Source organism: Rosa chinensis, chromosome 6 (genome assembly GCF_002994745.2).
Source record: "Rosa chinensis cultivar Old Blush chromosome 6, RchiOBHm-V2, whole genome shotgun sequence".
NCBI classification, from domain to species: Eukaryota; Viridiplantae; Streptophyta; class Magnoliopsida; order Rosales; family Rosaceae; genus Rosa; species Rosa chinensis.
In genome coordinates this window covers 6,031,715-6,055,090 of record NC_037093.1, presented here as the reverse complement: position 1 = coordinate 6,055,090, position 23,376 = coordinate 6,031,715, and the positions used below count along the sequence as shown (strand labels likewise).

At 40.4% G+C, this 23,376-nt stretch overlaps 2 protein-coding genes across 5 annotated transcripts; both read right to left on the bottom strand.

Annotated features, from left to right (window-relative positions):
• Nucleotides 1-8,350: 8,350 nt before the first annotated feature.
• On the bottom strand, nucleotides 8,351-9,376 carry LOC112170684 (pentatricopeptide repeat-containing protein At1g71420). The gene is made up of 2 exons (XM_024308011.1): nucleotides 9,195-9,376; nucleotides 8,351-9,029 (listed from the first exon to the last, which is right to left on the bottom strand). Exons 1-2 carry the CDS (start codon nucleotides 9,374-9,376, stop codon nucleotides 8,351-8,353), a joined length of 861 nt encoding a protein of 286 aa, XP_024163779.1.
• A 327-nt stretch (nucleotides 9,377-9,703) lies between these two features.
• Nucleotides 9,704-22,921, bottom strand: LOC112172275 (TMV resistance protein N). Of its 4 annotated transcripts, none has more exons than XM_040508396.1 (15): nucleotides 21,996-22,921; nucleotides 21,055-21,885; nucleotides 20,377-20,482; nucleotides 19,595-19,927; nucleotides 19,421-19,489; nucleotides 18,264-19,324; nucleotides 16,834-18,161; nucleotides 15,483-16,726; nucleotides 14,001-15,084; nucleotides 13,593-13,868; nucleotides 12,394-13,482; nucleotides 11,580-12,305; nucleotides 10,827-10,896; nucleotides 10,506-10,557; nucleotides 9,704-10,218 (listed from the first exon to the last, which is right to left on the bottom strand). In XM_040508396.1, the coding sequence occupies exons 8-12, from the start codon at nucleotides 15,968-15,970 to the stop codon at nucleotides 11,691-11,693; spliced, it is 3,552 nt and encodes a 1,183-aa protein (XP_040364330.1). In that variant the 5' UTR covers nucleotides 15,971-16,726; nucleotides 16,834-18,161; nucleotides 18,264-19,324; nucleotides 19,421-19,489; nucleotides 19,595-19,927; nucleotides 20,377-20,482; nucleotides 21,055-21,885; nucleotides 21,996-22,921; the 3' UTR covers nucleotides 9,704-10,218; nucleotides 10,506-10,557; nucleotides 10,827-10,896; nucleotides 11,580-11,690. The 4 variants fall into 4 exon arrangements, with proteins under 4 accessions (XP_040364330.1, XP_040364329.1, XP_040364331.1 ...); XM_040508395.1 differs by having other exon boundaries at nucleotides 20,377-20,446; XM_040508397.1 differs by having other exon boundaries at nucleotides 20,377-20,446; nucleotides 21,369-21,885.
• Between the last annotated feature and the right edge of the window lie 455 nt (nucleotides 22,922-23,376).

The following is a 23,376-nucleotide window of genomic DNA, read 5'->3' as shown; positions in this document are numbered from 1 at the left end:
ATAGGCTATACTTACTAAGATGAGAAAGGTCATAAGTGTGAAGACAATTCAACAAGTGTTAATAAAAGCCTCCCTTAACCTTAAAGGACCTGAACTAGGCACCAATAAGGAGTTTAGGCCAATAGTAACAAAAGAGACTTCACCTATTCCGTTATGATTCACAAATGACGAAAATAAAAGTGAAAACTGAAAATTGACGGGAAATTTAAAAACAAAGAAAGAAGTTAGCAGCATTATGTTTGGCTAACCTCCAGAAGGCCACGGGGGAGGCCATCTATGCTTCACTCCAAGCTCCAATGTATCAAAATTTGTAGGGTAAAAATCTCTCCTGTGAGAGCTTGTAGGAAAAGAACAAAGATACTTCTCGTTGAAGAATTTGGAGGAATTTGGCTCGTGAGAGGGGTAATCTTGCCCTCCAAGTATCCTTGTTGGTTGGCGAAACATGATCTTCAATTGCACTTTTGGAGATGAAGATGTTCCAAGATCGGCTTTGTCGCCAACTACCATGTCATAGAACATGGTGTCTTCAGGATTAGCCACAGATTGGCCATTATAGACGACCACTTGCTGGCCACAGAACATGGTGTGACGTGTAGCAGAGTCACAATTAAAATGATCATGAACTTGCTTCTTTTGATCAAAGGGATGATCATGGGCCATATCTTGCCCCCCATGCATCTGAGCAGTAGCCACGTATTTGGCTTGATCAGTGGAGAAATCAGCTATCTGTTCAGAGACAATTTCATTGTCAGAAGAACATTCTTGTGGACCGTCTTCTCCATGCACAACCTCTGTGTAAGGTTGTGACTCACCAGTGAGACCCTTAGGTTGATTGCCACTTATAGGCAAGTTAGTCTCAAAAACGACCTCTTCACGAGCAGGTTCTTGACGTTCCAATTCGCCTTTTGCTTGTTGTGCCCCCAACTCGAGCCTCTCAAATGAAATCATGAACTCATCGAGCCGTCGACGGTCCTCCGCAAGAGCTTTTCTCAGATTCTCATGGTATGCGGTGGAATTCTTTTGAAGGATATCAAGCCGCTCTTCTATGCTCGCATTCTCTGGAATGGGAATGGGCACATAGCCTTCTATCGTCGCCTCTTCATCTGCAGCAGCGACGTCACCATCAGTTTTATGCGGCATGTAACTGGAGGCTTTCTGCTTTGAGAAGTTTAGGAATTTGCACTTCTTCTTCTTAAGAAAAACAGGCATGACTTTAGGAATTTCTTTTGGTAAAGATTTTCCTCTGGCATCCCAATGATGATGAACACAAAAAGACTCTGGTGTAGTCCCACCGGGCGTGCCAAAATGTTTATTTTAAAGCCCGGTGGTTGAATGTCTTCAAGAGAAAAAATTCTAACCTTGTCCCACTGGGCGTGCCAAAATGTTTGTTTTGAAGCCCGGTGGTTGAATGTGCTTTAAGAGAAAGCTTCTGATGTAGTCCCACCGGGCGTGCCAGCACCGTTCGGGTGCGGTCGTCGGGGGTGTCCCTTGACCTGACTTCTTTTGAGCGATTGTAGACGAGGAGAGCACCAACCTCATCGTGGGATTCTTTGTGCCTCGTGGTGAGGACTTTGCTGAAGTTTCTTCTTGTTCACAAGTCGATACTCAATATTGCAGATTGAGCAGAGCGAAATCACCGGGAAGTATTGAGATCTTGCTAAAGCGTGACTTTAGCTTGGCTGGGTTGCTAGGGCGTTACCCTTGCTTGGCTGGTTCTGTAACCGTTGTGGTCGCGGCACTACCGTCGGCTCCCGAGGAGACTAGGACCGAAGTACGTTGACAGAGGGTTTGGTGGCACTGATAGTAGGCTCCTGAGGAGACTAGGACTTAGAGTGTGATCACCGATAAGAGAAAGAGAAGGAGAGGAGTTGCTCTTAGAGAGGTTGCTCTAGAGAGAACTTAGATCATCTTAGAGATGTTGTTATGATGTTGTGAATTGGTCTTTGGTTTGGTCGTGATACTACAATCGGCTCCCGAGGAGACTAGGATCGAAGCACTTTGACAGAGGGTTTGGTGGCACTGAAAGTCGGCTTCCGAGAAGACTAGGACTAGGAGTGTGATCACCGGTAAGAGAAAGAGAAGGAGAGGAGTTGCTCTTAGAGAGGTTGCTCTAGAGAGAACTTAGATCATCTTAGAGATGTTTTGATGATGTTGTGAATTGGTTTTTGGTCGCAGAACTACCGTCGGCTCCCGAGGAGACTAGGACTGAAGTACGTTGACAGAGGATTTGGTGGCACTGAAAGCCGGCTCTTGAGGAGACTAGGACTAGGAGTGTGATCACCGATAAGAGAAAGAGAACGAGAGGAGTTGCTCTTAGAGAGGTTGCTCTAGAGAGAACTTAGATCATCTTAGAGATGTTGTTATGATGTTGTGAATTGGTGTTTTTGGTCGCGGCACTACCGTCGGCTCTCGAGGAGACTAGGACCGAAGTACGTTGACAGAGGGTTTGGTGGCACTAAAAGTCGGCTTCTGAGAAGACTAGGACTAGGAGTGTGATCACCGGTAAGAGAAAGAGAAGGAGAGGAGTTGCTCTTAGAGAGGTTGCTCTAGAGAGAACTTAGATCATCTTAGAGATGTTGTTATGATGTTGTGAATTGGTGTTTGGTTTGGTCGCGGCACTACCATCGGCTCTCGAGGAGACTAGGACCGAAGTACGTTGACAGAGGGTTTGGTGGCACTGAAAGTCGGCTCCTAAGGATACTAGGACTTGGAGTGTGATCACCGGTAAGAGAAAGAGAAGGAGAGGAGTTGCTCTTAGAGAGGTTGCTCTAGAGAGAACTTAGATCATCTTAGAGATGTTGTTATGATGTTGTGAATTGGTGTTTGGTTTGGTCGTGGTACTACAATCGGCTCCCGAGGAGACTAGGATCGAAGCACGTTGACAGAGGGTTTGGTGGCACTGAAAGTCGGCTTCCGAGAAGACTAGGACTAGGAGTGTGATCACCGATAAGAGAAAGAGAAGGAAAGGAGTTGCTCTTAGAGAGGTTGCTCTAGAGAGAACTTAGATCATCTTAGAGATGTTTGTTGTTGAATGAATTGGTATCTTTCTTTGTTCTCTTAGCCTCTATATATAGGCTTCCAAGCAACACTATTTGGCTTTTAAACAAATCATAATGGAGCACTTAATAGAATCATGATGGAGCACTTATGAGATTATGGAGCACTTATGAGATTATGGAATTGTTAGGTTCAAGCACTTAAACACTAATGGAATGTTAGGTTTAAGTCATTTTCTGCTCCCTTATCCTTCAATTTTTATCTCCACTAAGAACTCAGATATAGCCTTCGACTCCTCCTTATGAAATTATCCACCATGAGTGTAGATTACTGTGGTAAAATTTCAGAATTTATTTCCATGTGGTTGGGCCGGAAATGCTGCTGGACCTCTTACAGGTCCAGTTTTCCAGTTTTGCTTCTGCAGAAAATTGGACTGATTGTTTGAAGGCCTTCCACTCAAAAAAAAGCTCTTGCACTCTTCATAAGAAATGATTCTTAGGATGTCTAGAATGGATCTGCAGAGTTTCAGCCCATTTAGAGTTCATTTGGTCAGGCGGCCGCTCCTTCTGTTTAGCTCGGTTTCTCCTAGCCGAAGTAGGAAAATGTGTTAAAGTTGACTTTCCATTTCCATGCTTCCACAGTAGGCTTTATTTAGCCTCTAAATATATATATTTCGAGCTTGTCGATAATATATAGCTTGAACCACTGATATTGGCTCAATTTCTCCAAGACGTGCCTTGTCAGGCCAAAATGTTCATTTTGGGTCCAAACATTTTGTATTTTGTATTTTTCTATTTTTTTTTTTAATAAGACATTGTGAATCAAGGTTTAGACATGCGGCCCAAGTATAGTCGCCTAGACACAAAATTTCTTTCAAATCCTTTGGGCAACTTTACTGAAATGGCCAGATGGGGGAGGGCGAACAAGAGAGGCAGAATCCATTTTGGCATGAGCTACTCTCACATAGTGGTTTAGGCCCATTTGCACGCACTTCTGGATTCAAGAACCTGTCATGAGCGTTGTCCCCTTTCTAGACACCATTTCACATAGGCTATACTTACTAAGATGAGAAAGGTCATAAGTGTGAAGACAGTTCAACAAGTGTTAATAAAAGCCTCCCTTAACCTTAAGGGACCTGAACTAGGCACCAATAAGGAGTTTAGGCCAATATTAACAAAAGAGACTTCACCTATTCCGTTATGATTCACAAATGACGAAAATAAAAGTGAAAACTGAAAATTGACAGGAAATTTAAAAACAAAGAAAGAAGTTAGCAGCACTATGTTTGGCTAACCTCCAAAAGGCCACGGGGGAGGCCATCTATGCTTCATTCCAAGCTCCGATGTATCAAAATTTGTAAGGTAAAAATCTCTCCTGTGAGAGCTTGTAGGAAAAGAACAAAGATACTTCTCTTTGAAGAATTTGGAGGAATTTGGCTCGTGAGAGGGGTATTCTTGCCCCCCAAGTATCTTTGTTGGTTGACGAGGCATGATCTTCAATTGTAATTTGGGAGATAACGGTGTCCCAAGATCGGCTTTGTCGCCAACTGTCGCCAACTTCTCTTGATCAAAGGGATGATCATGGGTCATATCTTGCCCCTCATGCATCTGATCAGTAGCCACATATTTGGCTTGATCAGTGGAGACATCAGATATTTGTTCAGAGACAATTGTATTGTCAGAAGAACAATCTTGTTGATGACCTTCTCCATAAGTAGCCTCTATGTAAGGCTGTGATTCACCAGTGAGGCCATTAGGTTGATTGCCACCTATAGGCAAGTCAGTCTTAGAAATGACCTCTTCTCCAGCGTTCTGCTCAATTTGTAGGTCCCAATCTCGAAACCTCTGCTTTGTTTTTGCGATCAAACTGGCCATGTCCCTGGCTTGCTTTTCTTTATTCCTCTTGATGTTGGCCATGATGATCGCGAGCTGTTCCTCAATGCTTGCCCCCTCTGGGATGGGAATAGGCATAAACTCATCATTAATGGCGATATCGCCAATGGTGGCAACATTGTCCATCAATTCACTTTAGGAATTTCTTTTGGTAAAGATTTTCCCCTGGCATCTCAATGATGGCGAACAAATGCAAAAAGACTCTAGTATAGTCCCACTGGGCGTGCCAAAATGTTTGGCTCCAATTTTATTGCAGCTAGTCAACAGTCTCTTTTCTTGCGCGGGCGTGCCAGCACCGTTAGGGTGCGGTCGTCGGGGGTGTCCCTTGACCTGACTTCTGTCGAGCGATTGTGGACGAGGAGAGCACCAACCTCGTCGTGGGATTCTTTGTGCCTCGTGGCGAGGACTTTTGCTGAGCTTCTTGAAAATCACCAAATCGATACTCGATGTTGTAGATCGAGCAGAGCGAGAACCACCGGGAAGTGAGGAGAACTTGCTAAAGCGTGACTTTAGCTTGGCTAGGTTGCTAGGGCGTTACCCTTGCTTGGCTGGTTCCGTAACCGTTGTGGTCGCGGCACTACCGTCGGCTCCCGAGGAGACTAGGACCGAAGTACGTTGACAGAGGGTTTGGTGGCACTGAAAGTCGGCTTCTGAGAAGACTAGGACTAGGAGTGTGATCACCGCTAAGAGAAAGAAAAGGAGAGGAGTTGCTCTTAGAGAGGTTTGCTCTAGAGAGAACTTAGATCATCTTAGAGATGTTGTTGTGTTGTGAATGTGTGTTTGAGAATGAGAGGAGAAGGTGTTTATATAGGGAAGAAAAAGAAGAGTGAAATGATGAGTGGAAGAAAAATAATGAAAGTGGAGTATGAAAGTGATTTGTAAAATATGGAAAAGATAGAGAAATGATGAAATGAAAGCAAAGCATGAAGGTGCAGAAACATGGAAGTGATGATGATCTATTAAAGAGATTGTAGAAGAAAAATATATCCAAGGAAAAAGAGAAAAGCATCTACCTTTCTTCATGTGGGTAGGAAACATGAACATGTGAATATTGAGCTGGTTTTAGGTCAGTTTCTGCCCCTTTATTCCTTAAATTATTTCTCCAACAAGACTTCATAATGAGCCTTCGACTTCTTCATATGAAATTATCCACCATGAGTTTAGATTACTGTGGTAAAATTTCAGAATTTATTTCCATGTGGTTGGGCCGGAAATGCTGCTGGACCTCTTACAGGTCCAGTTTTCCAGTTTTGCTTCTGTAGAAAATTGGACTGATTGTTTGAAGGCCTTCCACTCAAAACTAGCTCTGTCACTCTTCATAAGAAATGATCCTTGGGTTGTCTAGAATGAATCTGGAAAGTTTCAGCTCATTTCGATTTCATTTGGTTAGTCTGCCGCCCCTCCTTCCTTGTTTAGCTCGGTTTCTCCTAGCAGAAGTAGGAAAATGTGCTAAAGTTGACTTTTCATGCTTCCATAGTAGGCTTTATTCAGCCTCTAAATATATATTTCAAACTTGTCGACAATATATAGCTTGAGCCACTGACATTGGCTCAATTTCTCCAAGACGTGCCTTGTCAGACCAAAATATTCATTTTGGGTCCAAACAGTCGATTCCAGGGCGTTGTGAGAAACCTTGCACCACAAGGCGGGCTTTGTATCTAACAACCTCATTTTTCTCATTACGCTTTCTAACAAAGACCCATTTATGGCCAACAGGCTTTATACTTGGGGGTGTCAGCGTTATAGGCCTAAATACCTGTCTCTTTGTTAGTGAATCCAATTCAACCTGGATTGCATTTTTCCATTTAGGCTAGTCTGCTCTTCGTTGATATTCTTCAACGGAGCGAGGTTCGATATCATCATGTTCTATAATTTCTTGAGCGATAGAGTATGCAAACGCGTCATCAAGGATAATAGAGTCTCGACTCAACGTCTCATGTACACTAGTGTAATTCATGGAGATCTCTCTATTCTCTGGAATTGGTTCTGACATTGGAGCGTCCCCCAATGATGTCTCTTGGACATAACCATAATCCGGAATATCTTCATGAGACGGGTTATTTATGTCGATGATTAATGGATCTCTTTGTGCCAAACTCGCTTTCTTTCTTGGGCGAGAATCCACCGAACCTTTGGGCCTCCCACATTTCCTTGCTGGGAGCCCGGCCTGAGCCACATTGCCATCACCATTAGTGGCGGTAGCGCCATGCTCAATACCCCTAGGGGTGGTGCCATGTCCACTATTTTTAGGGACATCAATCCTTACAGGCACGTTTGCAGCAGGTATATGTGATCTTGTCACTTTAGCGATATTAGCAAACGCGTCAGGCATAGAGTCTGCTACGTTCTGAAGATCGAGAATTCTTCGCACTTCAATTTCGGACTGTGCGGTTCGGGGATCAATATGAGACAAAGTGGGGACAGACCACGACAATTGATGTCGTTCCTGTTGAACATTATTGTTCCTATCTCCCCCTAACGACGGGAAGACTGTCTCATCAAAGTGACAATCCGCAAATCTTGCGGTAAATTGATCACCTGTCAAGGGTTCCAAATAGCGGATAATGGTTGGAGAGTCATATCCAACATAAATGCCCAATCGTCTTTGAGGACCCATTTTGGTGCGCTGTGGCGGCGCAATTGGCACATAAACTGCACACCCAAATATGCGTAAGTGTGAGACATTAGGCTCATACCCAGTAACCATCTGGGATGCAGAAAATGGTTGAGTGGCAGTAGACCTCATACGAATAAGCACAGCTGCATGCAATATTGCATAGCCCAAGCAGAAACAGGGAGATTGGTGCTCATAACCAATGCTCTAGCAACCATTTGAAATCTTTTAATGGTGGCTTCTGCGAGACCATTTTGGGTGTAAATGTGAGGAACAGGGTGTTCAACCTCAATCCCAATGGACATGCAATAGTCATCAAAAGTTTTTGATGTAAACTCTCCAGCATTGTCAAGACGAATTGACTTAATGAGATGATCAGGGTGGTGAGCCCTTAATTTAATGATTTGTGCTAGGAGTTTAGCAAATGCAGCATTTCTGGTGGACAAAAGCATGACATGTGACCAACGTGTCGATGCATCAACCAACACCATAAAATATCTAAATGGTCCGCAAGTTGGTTGGATAGGTCCACAAATATCACCTTGGATTCGTTGCAAGAATGGAATATTTTGTTTAGTGTCCTTTGCATAGGATGGTCTCGATCCTAATTTTGCTAAAGAGCAGGCTTTGCAAAACGAAAGATGGGCTTTAGAAGCAACCATGGAAGAATCCGGTTGAGCCACGAAGTCACAATTGACTTTAGAAGTATAGAAACAATAACACATCGTACTTTAGAAGTATAGAAACAATAACGCCTCCAGAGATGTTGCAAATGCAGATAAGAACCCTGATAATCTTCTCGTACTTACTCATGGCATCTTGGCAAGGTATATGCTTTTGTTACTGCTTACCGGTAATCATTGCAAGAGCATATGCCATCTTTAAAGTGGTGGAAACGGTTTGTGTCTCTCACAACAATATCCTTGTGAAGTAGATTTGATGCTAACTTCATGAAGTTATGGCAATCCACGCATACTCTGATATTCTTCATTATTTTTATACCAGTCCTACCGCAATGTAAACTGCTTTCATTCATAATGGCAAACACTAAAGCTAGCTTCTCACTATGATGGTACAATTGCTCCTCTTTGTGCTCCTCTTCCACATCATGCAAGGATGAGCTTGTATCTGGAATATAACCAATTTCCCTCAACTGTCCAATCAGTTCTTTTAGTTTTCTGCTTATAAGATTCGTTCCTGGATGGCGTCGGCCTCCAGAGGAGAACTCATGCACCTGATTTCCGATCTCAATCCAGCTTAATCCAGGTTCCTTTTTCACTCGAGACCCTTTCATTTCCTTCCTCATTAGGCCCGCTTCACCAAAGTCACCATCAGAGCTATATATGTTTAACATTTGTACATAAACTAATGAATCCTCTGGAGCCAACTCCTTCAGTCTATCAGCTGCTAACTTGGCCAACTGTGTATTTCCATGCTTCCTACATGATCCAAGGAGTGCACTCCAAACTACAGAATCAGGCTCCATTGGCATTCTACTTACAAGCTTCTCAGCCTCACCAACGTAGCTTAATACAACGCAGGAATTGGGTATCAGTCCATTAAACGTGAAAGTATATAATAATACACTAGTCTATGACCACCCTGAAGGACGCAGCATAATTGTATCATTTTTTAGGAGTTACCTGAATAAAGCTACCCTAGATAGAAAGCTCTGAAATCAGTAATCTAACGGTCTGACACTACAAAGGTTGGCGCTGAGCAATTCAAATCGGGGTTGCTTCCCTAGGACTATAAACTGCAACTGCAGACCCAACTTGATTACAACCTGCTCATTCATCACCAGCTTCTTCTGCTTTTTGGGAAGCTTGGACTCCTTCGGAAGCTTCAGCCTTTTGAGCTGAAGCGGCTTCATTGAGAAATTCAAACCTTGCAAGACTTGTTTACAGCAGACACTCCGAAGTTTTGAAACCCAAAATTCTAGCTCTCTGAAATACACACTATCAACAGATTCAACACACAACTAAACTAATGACGTGCAATTCAAACCAGTTGATGAAATTCAATTATTGTACATAATTCAATGACATGCAACTACTGGCACACAACAGATTCAGGTATTGCACATATTTCAATGACGTGTAAATATTGGCAAAAACGTGTTAAATATGCATCTGACGAGAGTAGCTGCTCTAGTACAAAATCTCAGGCTTAGAAAGTTGGCTAATGCATCCAGGAAGGCTAAAGCTAATAGTGATATTTCTCCTTGAGTCTAGCAAAATAAAAGAGAGCGTTTAGCAGTCAACATCACTGGGGATTGCTCCTTTCTTCCATTACTTCTGTTACATAACACATCCATGATGGATGAGGCAAACATCACATAGATAGAAATAAATGAAAAAAGAGGCAAACATCACAAATAAATGAAATAAATGATGGATGGCAAGTCTTGATATTATTCAATTACTGGTCAGTCACTCCACTCCACAATGCTTGAATCAGTCTGAGAGAGACATGAACCGAGTGAGAATAGCCAACTTAAATTGAAATCAATTAACATTGTTTACCCATTGTTTCAAGTAGACGATCCTTTCCCAAGGGTTTGCTTAAATATTCATCCATGCCGGCCTCCAACATCCTTCTTGTTTCCTCGCCTGGTGTATAAGCTGTTAATGCAACGATTGGAATGCGAAGATGGTAAGATTTCTCCACTTTCCTCATCTGCCTAGTTGCTTCAAATCCATCCATTTCTGGCATCTGCATGTTAATTTCAACACCAATGTCACACACTGACACACCAGCATGACCATTAATTCATTACCCGAATTCCATAGCCCTTTTTTTTCTTTTTTTTTTTTTTTTTTCTTGTTACATTCAATAGCATGACCCTCTCTGAACCTCAACCCCTACCCCTTCATAGATTTCAAAAATTCCTCTATTTCTTTCCATCCACAATACCCAAAAAACTTAAAGTGTAAAGAGAAAAGTAACTTCATCAAGTCCAAATGAATGCAAATTCATATTATGAGGAAAGTTCAAGTAACCTTTATACATATGTACTGCCTCAAGTATCTATATCACATGGAGATCTTGAACCTGCAGAGAGAGCAAGCAGAAAAGCTTTAGAGAATTAGCCTAACATGATATGCTTACGACCAATTAAGAAAATTTTCTAACACCAGCTAGTTGGTGATGCATTCATCTTTATCGACTCTAGAATCGTTGGCTAGTGGCAACACAAGTCCGCACAACTCTGTAACACATACAAATTGCAAAGAATGTGCTATAACATCCATTGTTACAACCATACAATCATGGCAATTTAGCATCCCATGGTACAAGTATGGACCGTCCGACATCCGTACCTTTTATTGGTTTACTGTATAGAAGGCCCGCGCATCCTCTTCAAGGGGAGCCACATAACTGTCATACAATCTGCTAAGAGTGCAATGCAAGACTACTTAAATTTCTCTGCAACGGCACACACCCATTGTATAAAAGTATAATTTCAATAGTACAAGCCTGCAGAGGTACTGATAGCAGATAGACTAGAATTACTAGCTTTACATGCTTTTCTGTATATCAAACTAACTTGTAGAGAAGCAATGGGCAAATCCAGATTATAATACATATAAAACCACTGCAAGTAACATAGGCAACACAAGATATATGCCACATGATAAGAGCATCTCCAACAGACTCCCCACATGAGCTCTTAAGTTACTTAGGGAATTTGATCCAATGTACTCCCTATCATGCTCCTAAAATAACAAAATCACTAGAAGCTCCTAAATGCATGTAGAAAGGGAGTGGCTCTAGTGCATTAAGTTGCACTTTCTTATTATTCTTGCCAAAATTTTAAATTTAAAAGAGTATAAAATTGGTTATTTCTTCTTCAAATTTGACCATAGTTGGAGGAACAATTTAAAAACAAAACCCTGCGAAATAATTTGTGTTGGAGTCCACTAAATATGCTGGCAGAATAATAGCTATGTAATTAATAATTCACAATATAGAAACTAGAGTGAACCAGGCTAACCTATCTGTGAAAAATGAGGCAAGAGAGCTGCAGATAGTAATTACTGCAGAAGTTCAATGAGAGAAGAGGGACTACTGACCATTCTGCACTCATTTCCAACCATGGGATCAAAAAGTCCTCAATTTTGGTTTTTCAAAGTGGCCAGTATTGCATCCCTATATTTCTGCCAATCCTATAATTCCTCAAGGGTTCAGGTTCTGCTACCAGTACCACTGGTTTCCCCTTCAACTCGATTCTCAAAATCAATCAATAATTTCAATATATCCTCATATGGAGAAGACATCCTACTGCTTGATTGAGTTATTGTTTGGTTCAGCTCTAGCACATCTTGCTCATATATCAGACGTACCCCACACTCCTTCACCTCCAGACCTGGCCCTCTTGTTTCAAATAAGAACTCAAGCTGACGGCAACTGTTATGCCACCAATCTGTACCAAAGTATTTATCACGGGACACAAAGAATATCCAAAGGTGATCTGACTCAACCTGGCAAAATTGTTCGCTAAAGCGAAATGCAGGCTGTTTGCCATATACTTCTAATTCTTTTCCATTCAGCTTCAGGCAACATACAAGATGATGAGTAGCCTTAAAAGTCTTGAACGTCAGGACATCAAGCTCATCAACCTGACGGTGCTCATGGAGTACAAAAACAGCACACAAAACAAATCCCAAAAACCTACTCTTATTCCAACCTGGAAGTAGGTCTGCAGTTAATGAACTCCCAAATCTTCGATGATCAAACCACTCAGGAATTCTATTTCCAGGAATTACAATTTGAAAAGTTTCCGTCGCACTAGAAATTTGCTGTCATGAAAAATAGGTATTTCATTTGATTGATTTAATATGAGCAAAAACACACAACACAACAAGAGAGAAGAGAGAGAGCTAGTACCTGATCAAGGAATATCCGTAGCATTTCAAATGCTATGTTACTGCAGCCCTGATTGTCATTTAGTTTGAAGCAATTGATGAAATTGAAATATGATTTCTCCAAACTATTGAAATTGGATACATCAAACAGCATCTCCAGTGAAGAACAACCATCTGCCCTCACATCCAATTTTCTATTTGATGGAAGTCCAGACAACTCTTGAAGTGTCTTGCAATTCTCCAAATTAATGTTCTGAAGCTTAAAACAGGACCTGATGCTTGGAGGAAGCTTAACAAAATTATTTCCACTCAGATTTAGTGCCACTAAGGAGGGAAAACAGGCAAAGTTGGCAAACGCAGCATCACCAAGATTGCAGTTACTTATGTTTAGATCTGTTAAATTACATAGACGAGATGGTGGGAACCAGATACTCATTGATGTATTTGCATTTTGCTCTGTAGAATAACACAGATCAGACACAGGCAACTGCATACTCAATTGTCCTATATCGGCTCTTTGCACCAATCTAGAAGGCCAGGACCATGACAAATATGTCCCAACAACTTCACAAAAGCACGTTGTAAGATGATTTACAGCAGTTCTAATTGCACCATATTCCCTCGCACTATCCTGTTTGCCAAGTTTCAAACATCCAGAAAGATCAAGATTTTGAAGAGACTCCAATCTACTAATGGTGCTTGGAAGGCAAACAAGATTTTTGCAGTTGCTCAGATTCAGTGAAGCAAGGCCACTCAGACATCCAATTGACACAGGTAGTGTTTCAATGGCTGTCTCATCGAGATAAAGCTTTGATAAGCGCCCCATATTTCCAGCAAACTGGGGAATCTTTTTAACTTTTGAGCAGTTAGAAAGAATTAAAGTTTCAAGAGATTCCATTTCAATTTTACTTGGCAGACTCTCGAGACTCTCGCAGTCTTTAAGATTCAATACAATAAGCCTTTTGAGTTGTCCGAGGGATTGATGAAGTTCAACCAAAGTCTTACATCCTTCAAGATCTAGAGTCTCAAGATTTTGAACGCCTGTGAGGTCTGGGGTCTGGACAATTTTTTGAGAATGGCATAGTTTGATGAACTTTAACTTGTCAAAATTCTGTTCAACAAATATATAAAGCAATCAGGAAAATAGTCAGGCACAACATGAATAGAATTTTCTAATACAAATTAATGAACAATCAATAGTCTATCAACCAACAGTCATACCTTTGCTCCTTTCCAGAGGTGTTCAATGTTGCTGCGGCACAAGTTAAGTTCAATAAGTTCATCTGCTTCAAAATTTTGTGGGAGGGATCTTAAGGGGTACCCACTCCAATCAAGGAGTCTCAAGGAATTAGATAGAGAAGTGAGCCCTTCGGGAAGATTCACGTTACGAATATGGAGAAGACTGAGTTGAGTCAAATTTGAAAAGGCTTCTGGTTTCCAATGAGCCACTTCTAACTCAGGCAAGTCCATTACCATGGCTCGGATTTTGTCTGTTCCCTAATTATGAAAAACAAGAGTAACAAGTGATGTTAAACAAGACAAAGAATACTACTACTGATTACTTAAATAAATTAAAGCTTTTCTATGCTTCTCTTTTCTTTTCTTTTTTCTACATAATCACACTCTTACCTTATTTTTCTTCAGCACATTGTGGATAACATTAGGAGACCATAATCTACTTCGTTTACCTGGCTCATCAGGGGACTCTCGACGAACTATTTCGAAGCCCATTTCTTGTAGCAAATCATGCATAGACAGTTTGTTCTTAAAAATAGTAATGAGAGATTTTTCCTCAAGAACCTTTAAACCAATGACAGGTTCTAGCTGGCAATAGTCTAGTATTTGTGTCACACGATCCCTGTCCTTCCCCTTGTACAAACAAGCAATATGTAGGAATATCTGTTGGTCTTTTTCCTCTAGTCCGTCAAAACTAATCTGAAGCACATCCATAACTTGTCTATTTGGTGTATTGTGTAGCCTCTCTATTGTACTTTCCCATTCATTGGTGCTTCTACCAGATAGAAAAGAACCTAAAACCACAAGAGCCAACGGAAGTCCTTGAGCATACCCTACAATATGGTGGCACAAGTCCGAATAATCTTCTGGTGGGAAGCTGTTCTTGAAAGCCTTTAAACTCAATAGTTGAATAGCTTCACCACGAGTTAATCCAGTAGCCTTGTATGTATCATCAACATCCCTTAGCAAATGAATATCTGGGGTGGTTATGATAATTCTACTCCCAGGACCAAACCAGTCCCGACTTCCAGCCAATTTATCTAATTGATTAATGTGATCCACATCATCAATAACAACAAGCACCTTTAGTAGACATGACCGCCTTTTTATCATAGCAGCTCCTGCGTGTTCATCATCTATGTTTTCAATCTTTGTCCTCAGGATTTTAGAAACAAGTTTTTCTTGTAGAGAAACTAGAGATTTTTCTCTAACATTGGAAAGAAAGCAGCTTTGGTCAAAATCCTGACAAATTCGATCACGGATGGCTAGAGCAAGTGTTGTCTTACCTATGCCCCGCATGCCATGGATCCCTATAAAACGCACCCCACCAAGCTGAGGACATATGTATTTGCTTAATAAATCCTCAATGCGGGAATCCATTCCTATGAGGCCCTTGCCAACAGTTGAAGAGGTATAAGTATCACCTAGTTTTCCTAGTGTATACCTAACAATTGCCTCAATAAGTTTTCCGTTGTCCCTGAGAACAAAAAGAAAATAGATAAAACGCTGAGTTAGCAAGTAACATGTCAAAAGAAAAAAGAAAAAAGAAAAAAAGAAAAAAACATTTCCATTTACTCATTTAGCCATGTAAATACCAATCTCTCAACTCTACAAGAGTTTGCAGTTGAAATCTGATCATAATCTGACTACAAATAGGCACTCCATTTGTATTAATTCTATCCCTCCCTCAGAAAACGCAAATTGCGAAAGTTAGATCAAGTTAGATCCACCAATTTAATCATAAGACACAAGTTCTATATTTTATTTAAGATCTGGGGATGGATTATCCCTGCCAAACATTATATGCAGTAGAGAATTTCAATTTATTCCGACAAAAAAAAAAAAAACATATGAAGGAATGGGACTAGTACTTACTTATAATCATTCGAAACCCACCCAGCAAGATTGGCCACTGTTTTCAAAGCATATATCCACTGCTTTAGTTTGTCCTTATTCCCATAAACTTCTTCATGTTCCCTTACCTCTACTGTACGGAGCTGAAAACTTTCCCTTTGCTTGCGCACATCAGAAGGATCCACTCCGTAGAAGATCGGGTAGGCTATTAGTCTCCTCTCATCCCAGCATTGAAGAATCTTCAAGAGTTCATCCACGCACCACGATGAAGAAGCGAAATTCTCTGAAAGAACGACAAGGGCAATTCTTGAGTTCTCAATTGCTGTAAAAAGTGATGGGCCAATGGTTGATCCTCTCTCCAGGCTTTCGTCATCTATGAAGGTTATAATTCCTCTCGCAGTTAGTGCACGATACAGATGGCAGATGAAAGTCTCGCGGGTATCTTCCCCTCTGAAGCTTAGAAACACATCGTATTTCCATCGTCGACGAGTAGACGAAGCTGACGTCATGATAGAGAGGGTCTTCAATGGATCTAATTTTCCAGGCAGCTAATTCCGCTTTTCTAGTCAGCTGCCCACTTTCCGGCTATTTTCCACAGCAAAGCAATTGCACAAAAATAGTCCATATTTCCAGTTTTGGGGGCCCCAACAGTCAATTATTAAGCTCAATTATTAAATGCAAAACATCATATATATGGAAATAATCGAAAAAAAAGACATATCTTTGATATTAATTGTTCAATTGCTGACAAGAAATCAGTATTCAATTTGCCTCTTTCGATTCACGCTCTTTTAATTCAAGGTTTCGGTCATTCCACTCGACAACGCTTTATTGAGTTTCACAGAGACATGAACCGATTGAGAAGCTAGCTCTTAACATAATAACTAAACCCATGCGGTTATCATTACTCACTTTACTTTCTTCACAAGTTATTCACTTTAGAATGTCATTTTAGGAGACTTCTCTTATAATGCAACTGATGATCAACACTAGATACAGAATTGAACGGAACTTACAAGAAGAGCTAGCTCTGTTTGCAGCTTCCAACAATTTTACTACTTGCCTACCAGTCTACCCATTGCTTCAAGTAGACGATCCTTCCCCAAGGGTTTGCTCAAATAGTCATCCATGCCGGCCTCCAACATCCTTCTTGTTTCCTCGCCTGGTGTATGAACTGTTAATGCAATGATCGGAATGCAAACATGGTGAGTTTTCTCCACTTTCCTTATCTCCCTTGTTGCTTCAAATCCATCCATTTCAGGCATCTGCATGTTAAATTCAACACCAAAGTCACACACTGACACATGTACACAAGACTAGGAACAAGAATATACTAACACGCTGGTTAAGTGCATAATGTTTAATTCATTACCTGACAGTCCATTAGTACAAAATCATATTCATGTTTCCCTTGGTTGTCTAGATCCATTTGAATTACGTCTAGAGCTTCTCTTCCATTTTTACAAAGCTTCACATTTGCTCCCTCCTTTAACAGAATTCTCATAGCCAAATAGCTCAGAAGCTCATCATCCTCGATCGGCAACCAAAATATTTTTCCTACTCAAGGGTGTGCTTGGATTACCATGTTCGTGTGTTTCTCTATGTGGAAGTGGTTGGTCATGACCAACTGGTGAGTTTCTTGGCGTAGAGCCAACATTATCAGACTGGTCATGATATTGCATTGGTGAAGATGAGATATCAGATTCATCATCAGTATGTAACCGATATCATGATTGACTAGGAGCTCGACAGACTACTTTTGATTCAACCTGAAATGTGCCCCCTGCTGATCTCTTCGGTATTGCACCCCCATACTCTGGAAGAAATTTTACCACCTCGAATTAATAGACGAGTACCATGAAGTGCCTTTTCGATTATAACATCATCCGGATCAAGGCCACCAAAGTCCATTCTATGGGATTCCGGACTTTCTAACCAAACAGTCCTGCACCAAGCATTTTGAAGGCCTCTTTTGAATTCAGTTACAATCTTACATAATTCCCGATATGGTCCAGCTCTAGTATCTAATTCTATCACTACCAATATAAAGGCAGATGCACCACAAAGATTGGTGGTCGTCTTCTTAAATAGAGAGAGCATGTTGTTATACGTTTCATCCATAGCACCATTAAAGGGTGCACCTCCTTTGCTTCATTATGTAGATTTGCTCAAGCAGTGCTGCAGACCCAAATCAGATATTCCTGAAGAGGAACTATGATGATGTTGAGAATGGTAACCCTTCATCGTCATGTATTTTATTTTCTTGAGAGTATGAGCCAGTCGTCCCCACTGTTCTACCACTAATACCTTTATCCCAAGGCTACCCTTCATGAACTGGTGTACCATTCTCCGTCGCTCTTCATTTTTATTCAGTAGTACAACAATAGATTCCTCTACCTTAGGACTACTAGGAGTGCTGCGGAATACATTCAAATCGGGGCTTCTAAGTGGTGTGAACTTCAGACTAGGAACTATGGTCAATCTGGGGTTTGCCTTTGGTGTGCGTATAGCTGCTATTAGTCCCAATTGTTGATCTCTGTCATCATAACTAGGGTCACCTCCCAATTCAAGGTCTTGTTTTAATTTTATATGATCCTCATACACATTAATAGCTCTCACGAGAACATTAAACCTGAAGCATGTCCCTTTTTCACCAATCTCCTTGTCCACTATTCCTATTTCTCCGTGCATCAAGCATACCTAGTGCAAGACAAACACATTAATTCAAGGTATCTTCCGTCATCGAGTAATTAAATAAACTTACCAAAGAATAAATTAGTATTGTTATTATGCAGTACTTACCACAGACTGAACAATACCAAGTCCTAAGCCAGTACCTCCTTCTCCATGAGCTTTTTCTTTGACTTGAACATAGTTTTCAAACACTTATTTTTGCTTCTCCTTGGGAATTCCCCTCCCTGTATCATCCACCTCAAAAACAAATTCCTAAAAATTTGGATCATTTTGAACCCCCTTCACTGCTTTGATGCCATCTAATTGTTCTTTGCTCATGTTCTTGAAGTTCAAAAAACAAAACAAATGCTTCAAGAAACCATAATTCAAATCAGGATTAGCAGCAGTGATTGAATTCATGAAATTAGGTTTCTGAACCCAAGCACGAACTGTTACATGTCTCTCTGAAGTAAATTTGACAGCATTCCCTAATAAGTTGCACAATATCTGCTTAAGCCTTCCCTTGTCACCTTTCACATGTGCAAACTTTAGAAGAAAGCAATCATAAGAATCCAACACCACATCTATGCCCTTCTGTAAACCAGATGGAAGAAAGAAATCGACTACCTCTTCAACAAGTTGCGATATGTCAAAACTCTTCGTCTTCAAGTACCACCTGCTTCAGTTTTGCTTTAATCAAGAATAGAGTTCAACATACCTCTATAACAATTAAGTACATAATTAAAATTTGAAATAACCTCAACAACTGAAAATTTAGTTTATTAAGAAGATGAATCATTTAACTTCTCGTTCCTAAGAGGTCTTTTGTACATGCGTCCATTTGTGACAGATATTCCTTTATTTCAGAGCCCTGTGCAACTTCATCACAGGATATTTTGATCAATTCAGTCATGCAAGCAAGAGCATTACGAACATCATGGCTTGCACTTGTAATCGCATCAGATTTTTTCATACTCTTTGTCTCAGCTTGCCGAGTTGCCTCATCCGGTCTTATGAGTTTGGTGCAAAGTTGAATCTCCCGTTTGGTAGCCACCCAGCATTAGGAAAAAATAAATCAAGAGGAAGACAGCCATAATGACAATCATCACAATCAGGAGGACGATCGCCAATCTGCAATCCTTGTGAACAAGGTTGATCAACTTAATCTCCAAAAAAGCTAGTACATAAACCTGGAACTCAGAGAGTACTATATCATTAGTTATATGTAGCTGGCAGACCAAAAATATAATCACTTGAAATATAAGATTTTTGAGGTTTGAACCTACATTATGCTCAACATGTTTGACGATACTGATCAATAAACCAGAAAATACCACTACCAGCGAGCCAGTTACCTGCATGTTTAGATCAGTTGGAATCAAAACTTGTGAGTAAGCACATTCTTGTAAATTAAAATGAAAACGATGAACAATTGAAAGAAGCAAGAGGAGAAGAATTACCAACAGGACAAAGAAAACACGCCGCATTTGCAGTGTCAATAAGGGGAGCTTCATTGGGTCTTCTAGAACCTAGATGTTGCAGTTAAGTAAAAAGTAAGACCAATATCCTCCAAACCCAACTACTTCCGAACCAGTCTACCCATTGTTTCGAGTAGACAATCCTTTCCCAAGGGTTTGCTTAAATAGTTATCCATGCCGGCCTCCAACATCCTTATTGTTTCCTCGCTTGGTGTATGAGCTGTTAATGCAATGATCAATCGGAATGCGAACATGGTAAGATTTCTCCACTTTCCTCATCTGCCTCGTTGCTTCAAATCCATCCATTTCTGGCATCTGCACGTTATTTCCAACACCAAAGTCACACACTGACACACATGTATATGAGACTACAAACAAGAATACACTAACACGCTGGTTGAGTATATAATGTTTAGTTCATTACCTGACACAGAAGCATGACCATTAATTCATTACCCAAATTCCATAGCCCTTTTCTTTTTTTTCTTTTTTTTCTTTTTTTCCCATTACATTCAATAGCATGACCCTCTCTGAACCTCAACCTCTACCCCTTCATAGACTTCAAAAATTCCTCTATTAGTCTATTTCTTTCCATCCACAATACCCAAAAAACTTAAAGTGTAGAAAGAAAAGTAACATAAGTCGGCACAACTCTATACCACATACAAATTGCAAAGAATGTACTATAACATCCATTGTTACAATCATACAATCATGGCAATTTAGCATCCAATAGTACAATTATGGACGTAAGACATCCGTACCTTTTAATGGTTTACTATATAGAAGCCCTGCCCATCCTCTTCAAGGGGAGCCACATAACTGTCATAGAATCTGCTAAGAGTGCAATGCAAGACTACTTAAAATTCTCTGCAATAGCACACACCCACTGTATAAAAGTACAATTTCAATAGTACAAGCCTGCAAATGTACCGGTAGCATATATACTAGAATTACTAGCTTACATGCTTTTCTGTATATCAAACTAACTTACAGAGAATCAATGGGCAAATCCAGATTATTATTATAATACATCTAAAACTATTGCAAGTGATATAGGTTACACAAGATATATGCCACAAGATAAGAGCATCTCCAACAGACTCCCTACACGAGCTTTTAAGTAACTTAGGGAATTCGCTCCAATGTACTCCCTATCATGCTCCTCAAATAATAAAATCACTAGAAGCTCCTAAATTCATGTAGATAGAAAGTGGCTCTAGTGCATTCAGTTGCACTTTCTTATTACTCTTGCCAAAATATTAAATTTAAAAGAGTATAAAAATGGTTATTTCTTCTTAAAATTTAACCATGGTTGGAGGAACAATGTAAAAACAAACCCCTGTGAAATAATTTGTGGTGGAGTCCACTAAATATGTTGGCAGAATAATAGCTATCTAATTAATAAGACACAATATAGAATTAGAGTGAAACAGGCTAACCGATCTGTGAAAAATGAGGCAAGAGAGCTCCAGACAGTAATTACTGCAGCAGTTCAATGTGAGAAGAGGGACCACTGACCATTCTGCACTCATTTCCAACCATGGGATCAAAAAGTCCTCAATTATGGTTTTTCAAAGTGGCCAGTATTGAATCCCTATATTTCTGCCAATCCTATAGTTCTTCAAGGGTGCAGGTTCTACTACCAGTACCACTGGTTTCCCTTTACAACTTTTTTTTTTTGGGTGAATGGTTTCCCCTTCAACTCAATTCTCAAAATTAATCAATATATAATCACATAGAGGAGACATCTTACTGCTTGATTGAGTTATTGTTTGGTTCAACTCTAGCACATCTTGCTCATATATCAGACGTACCCCACACTCCTTCACCTTCAGACCTGGCCCTTTTGTTTCAAATAAGAACTCAAGCTGACTGCAACTGTTATGCCACCAATCTGTACCAAAGTATTTATCACGGGACACATAGAATATCCAAAGGTGATCTGACTCAACCTGGCAAAATTGTTCGCTAAAGCGAAATGCCGGCTGTTTGCCGTATACTTCTAATTCTTTTCCATTGAGCTTCAGGCAACATACAAGATGATGAGTAGCCTTAAAAGTCCTGAACTCACGGACACCAAGCTCATCAACCTGACGGTGCTCATCGAGTACAAAAACAGCACACAATGCAAATCCCAAAAACCTACTATTATTCCAACCTGGAAGTACGTCTACAGTTAATGAACTCCCAAATCTTCGATGATCAAACCACTCAGGAATACTACTTCCAGGAATTACAATTTGAAAAGTTTCCGTTGCACTAGAAATTTGCTGTCATGAAAAATAGGTATTTAATTAATTGATTTAATATCAGCAAAAACACACACCAGAGAGAGAGAGAGAGAGAGAGTACAACGAGAGAGGGGAGAGAGAGCTAGTACCAGAATACCAGATTAAGGAATATCCTCAGCATTTCAAATGCTATGTCACTGCAGCCCAGATTGTCATTTAGTTTGAAGCAATTGATGAAATTGAAATATGATTTCTCCAATCTATTGAAATTGGATACATCAAACAGCATCTCCAGTGAAGAACAACCATCTGCCCTCACATCCAATTTTCTATTTGATGGAAGTCCTGACAACTCTTGAAGTGTCTTGCAATTCTCCAAATTAATGTTCTGAAGCTTAAAACAGGACCTGATGCTTGGAGGAAGCTTAACAAAATTATTTCCACTCAGATTTAGTGCCACTAAGGAGGGAAAACAGGCAAAGTTGGCAAATGCAGCGTCACCAAGATTGCAGTTACTTATGTTTAGATCTGTTAAATTACATAGATGAGATAGTGGCAACCGGATACTCATTGATGTATTTGCATTTTGCTCTGCAGAATAACACAGATCAGATACAGGCCACTGCATACTCATTGGTTCTATATCGGTTCTTTGCACCAATCTAGAAGGTAAGGACCATGACAAATATTCCCCAACAACTTCACAAAAGCGTTTTGTGAGATAATTTACAGCAGTTTTAGTTGCACCATTCTCCCTCGCACTATCCTGTTCTCCAAGTTTCAAACATCCAGAAAGATTAAGTTTTTCAAGAGACTCCAATCTACTAAAGGTGCTTGGAAGGCAAGCAAGATTTTTGCAGTTGCTCAGATTCAGTGAAGTAAGGCCACTCAGGCATCCAATTGAAACAGGTAGTTCTTCAATGCCAGTCTCATCGAGATAAAGCTCTGATAAACGCTCCATATTTCCAGCGAACTCAGGAATCCTTTTAACTTTTGAGCAGTTAGAAAGAATTAAATTTTGAAGAGATTCCATTTCAATCTTACTTGGCAGACTCTCGAGACTCTCGCAATCTTTAAGATTCAATACAATAAGCCTTTTGAGTTGTCCGAGGGATTGATGAAGTTTTACCAGTCTTACATCCTTCAAGATCTAAAGTCTCAAGATTTTGAACGCCTCTGAGGTCTGGGGTCTGGAAAATTTTTTGAGAATGGCGTAGTTTGATGAACCTTAACTTGTCAAAATTCTGTTCAATACATATATAAAGCAATCAGGAAAATAGTAAGGCACAACATGAACAGAATTTTCTAATACAAATTAATGAACAATCAATAGTCTATAAACCAACAGTCATACCTTTGCTCCTTCCCTGAGGTGTTCAATGTTGCTGCGGCACAAGTTAAGTTCAATAAGTTTGTCTGGTTCAAAATTTTGGGGGAGGGATCTTAAGGGGTACCCACTCCAATCAAGGAGTCTCAAGGAATTAGATAGAAAAGTGAGGCCTTTGGGAAGATCCACGTTACGAATATGGA

Excerpts from the sequence above, each read along its gene's own strand:
- LOC112170684 (XM_024308011.1), bottom strand. The coding sequence starts at position 9,376 with ATGAAGCCGCTTCAGCTCAAAAGGCTGAAGCTTCCGAAGGAGTCCAAG. Across the intron at positions 9,030-9,194 it reads AACCTTTGTAGTGTCAGACC|CTACGTTGGTGAGGCTGAGA; the intron begins GTTAGATTACTG and ends CGTTGTATTAAG.
- LOC112172275 (XM_040508396.1), bottom strand. The coding sequence starts at position 15,970 with ATGACGTCAGCTTCGTCTACTCGTCGACGATGGAAATACGATGTGTTT. Across the intron at positions 15,085-15,482 it reads TGGGTTTCGAATGATTATAA|GGACAACGGAAAACTTATTG; the intron begins GTAAGTACTAGT and ends TTTTGTTCTCAG. Across the intron at positions 13,869-14,000 it reads ATGTGCTGAAGAAAAATAAG|GGAACAGACAAAATCCGAGC; the intron begins GTAAGAGTGTGA and ends TTTCATAATTAG.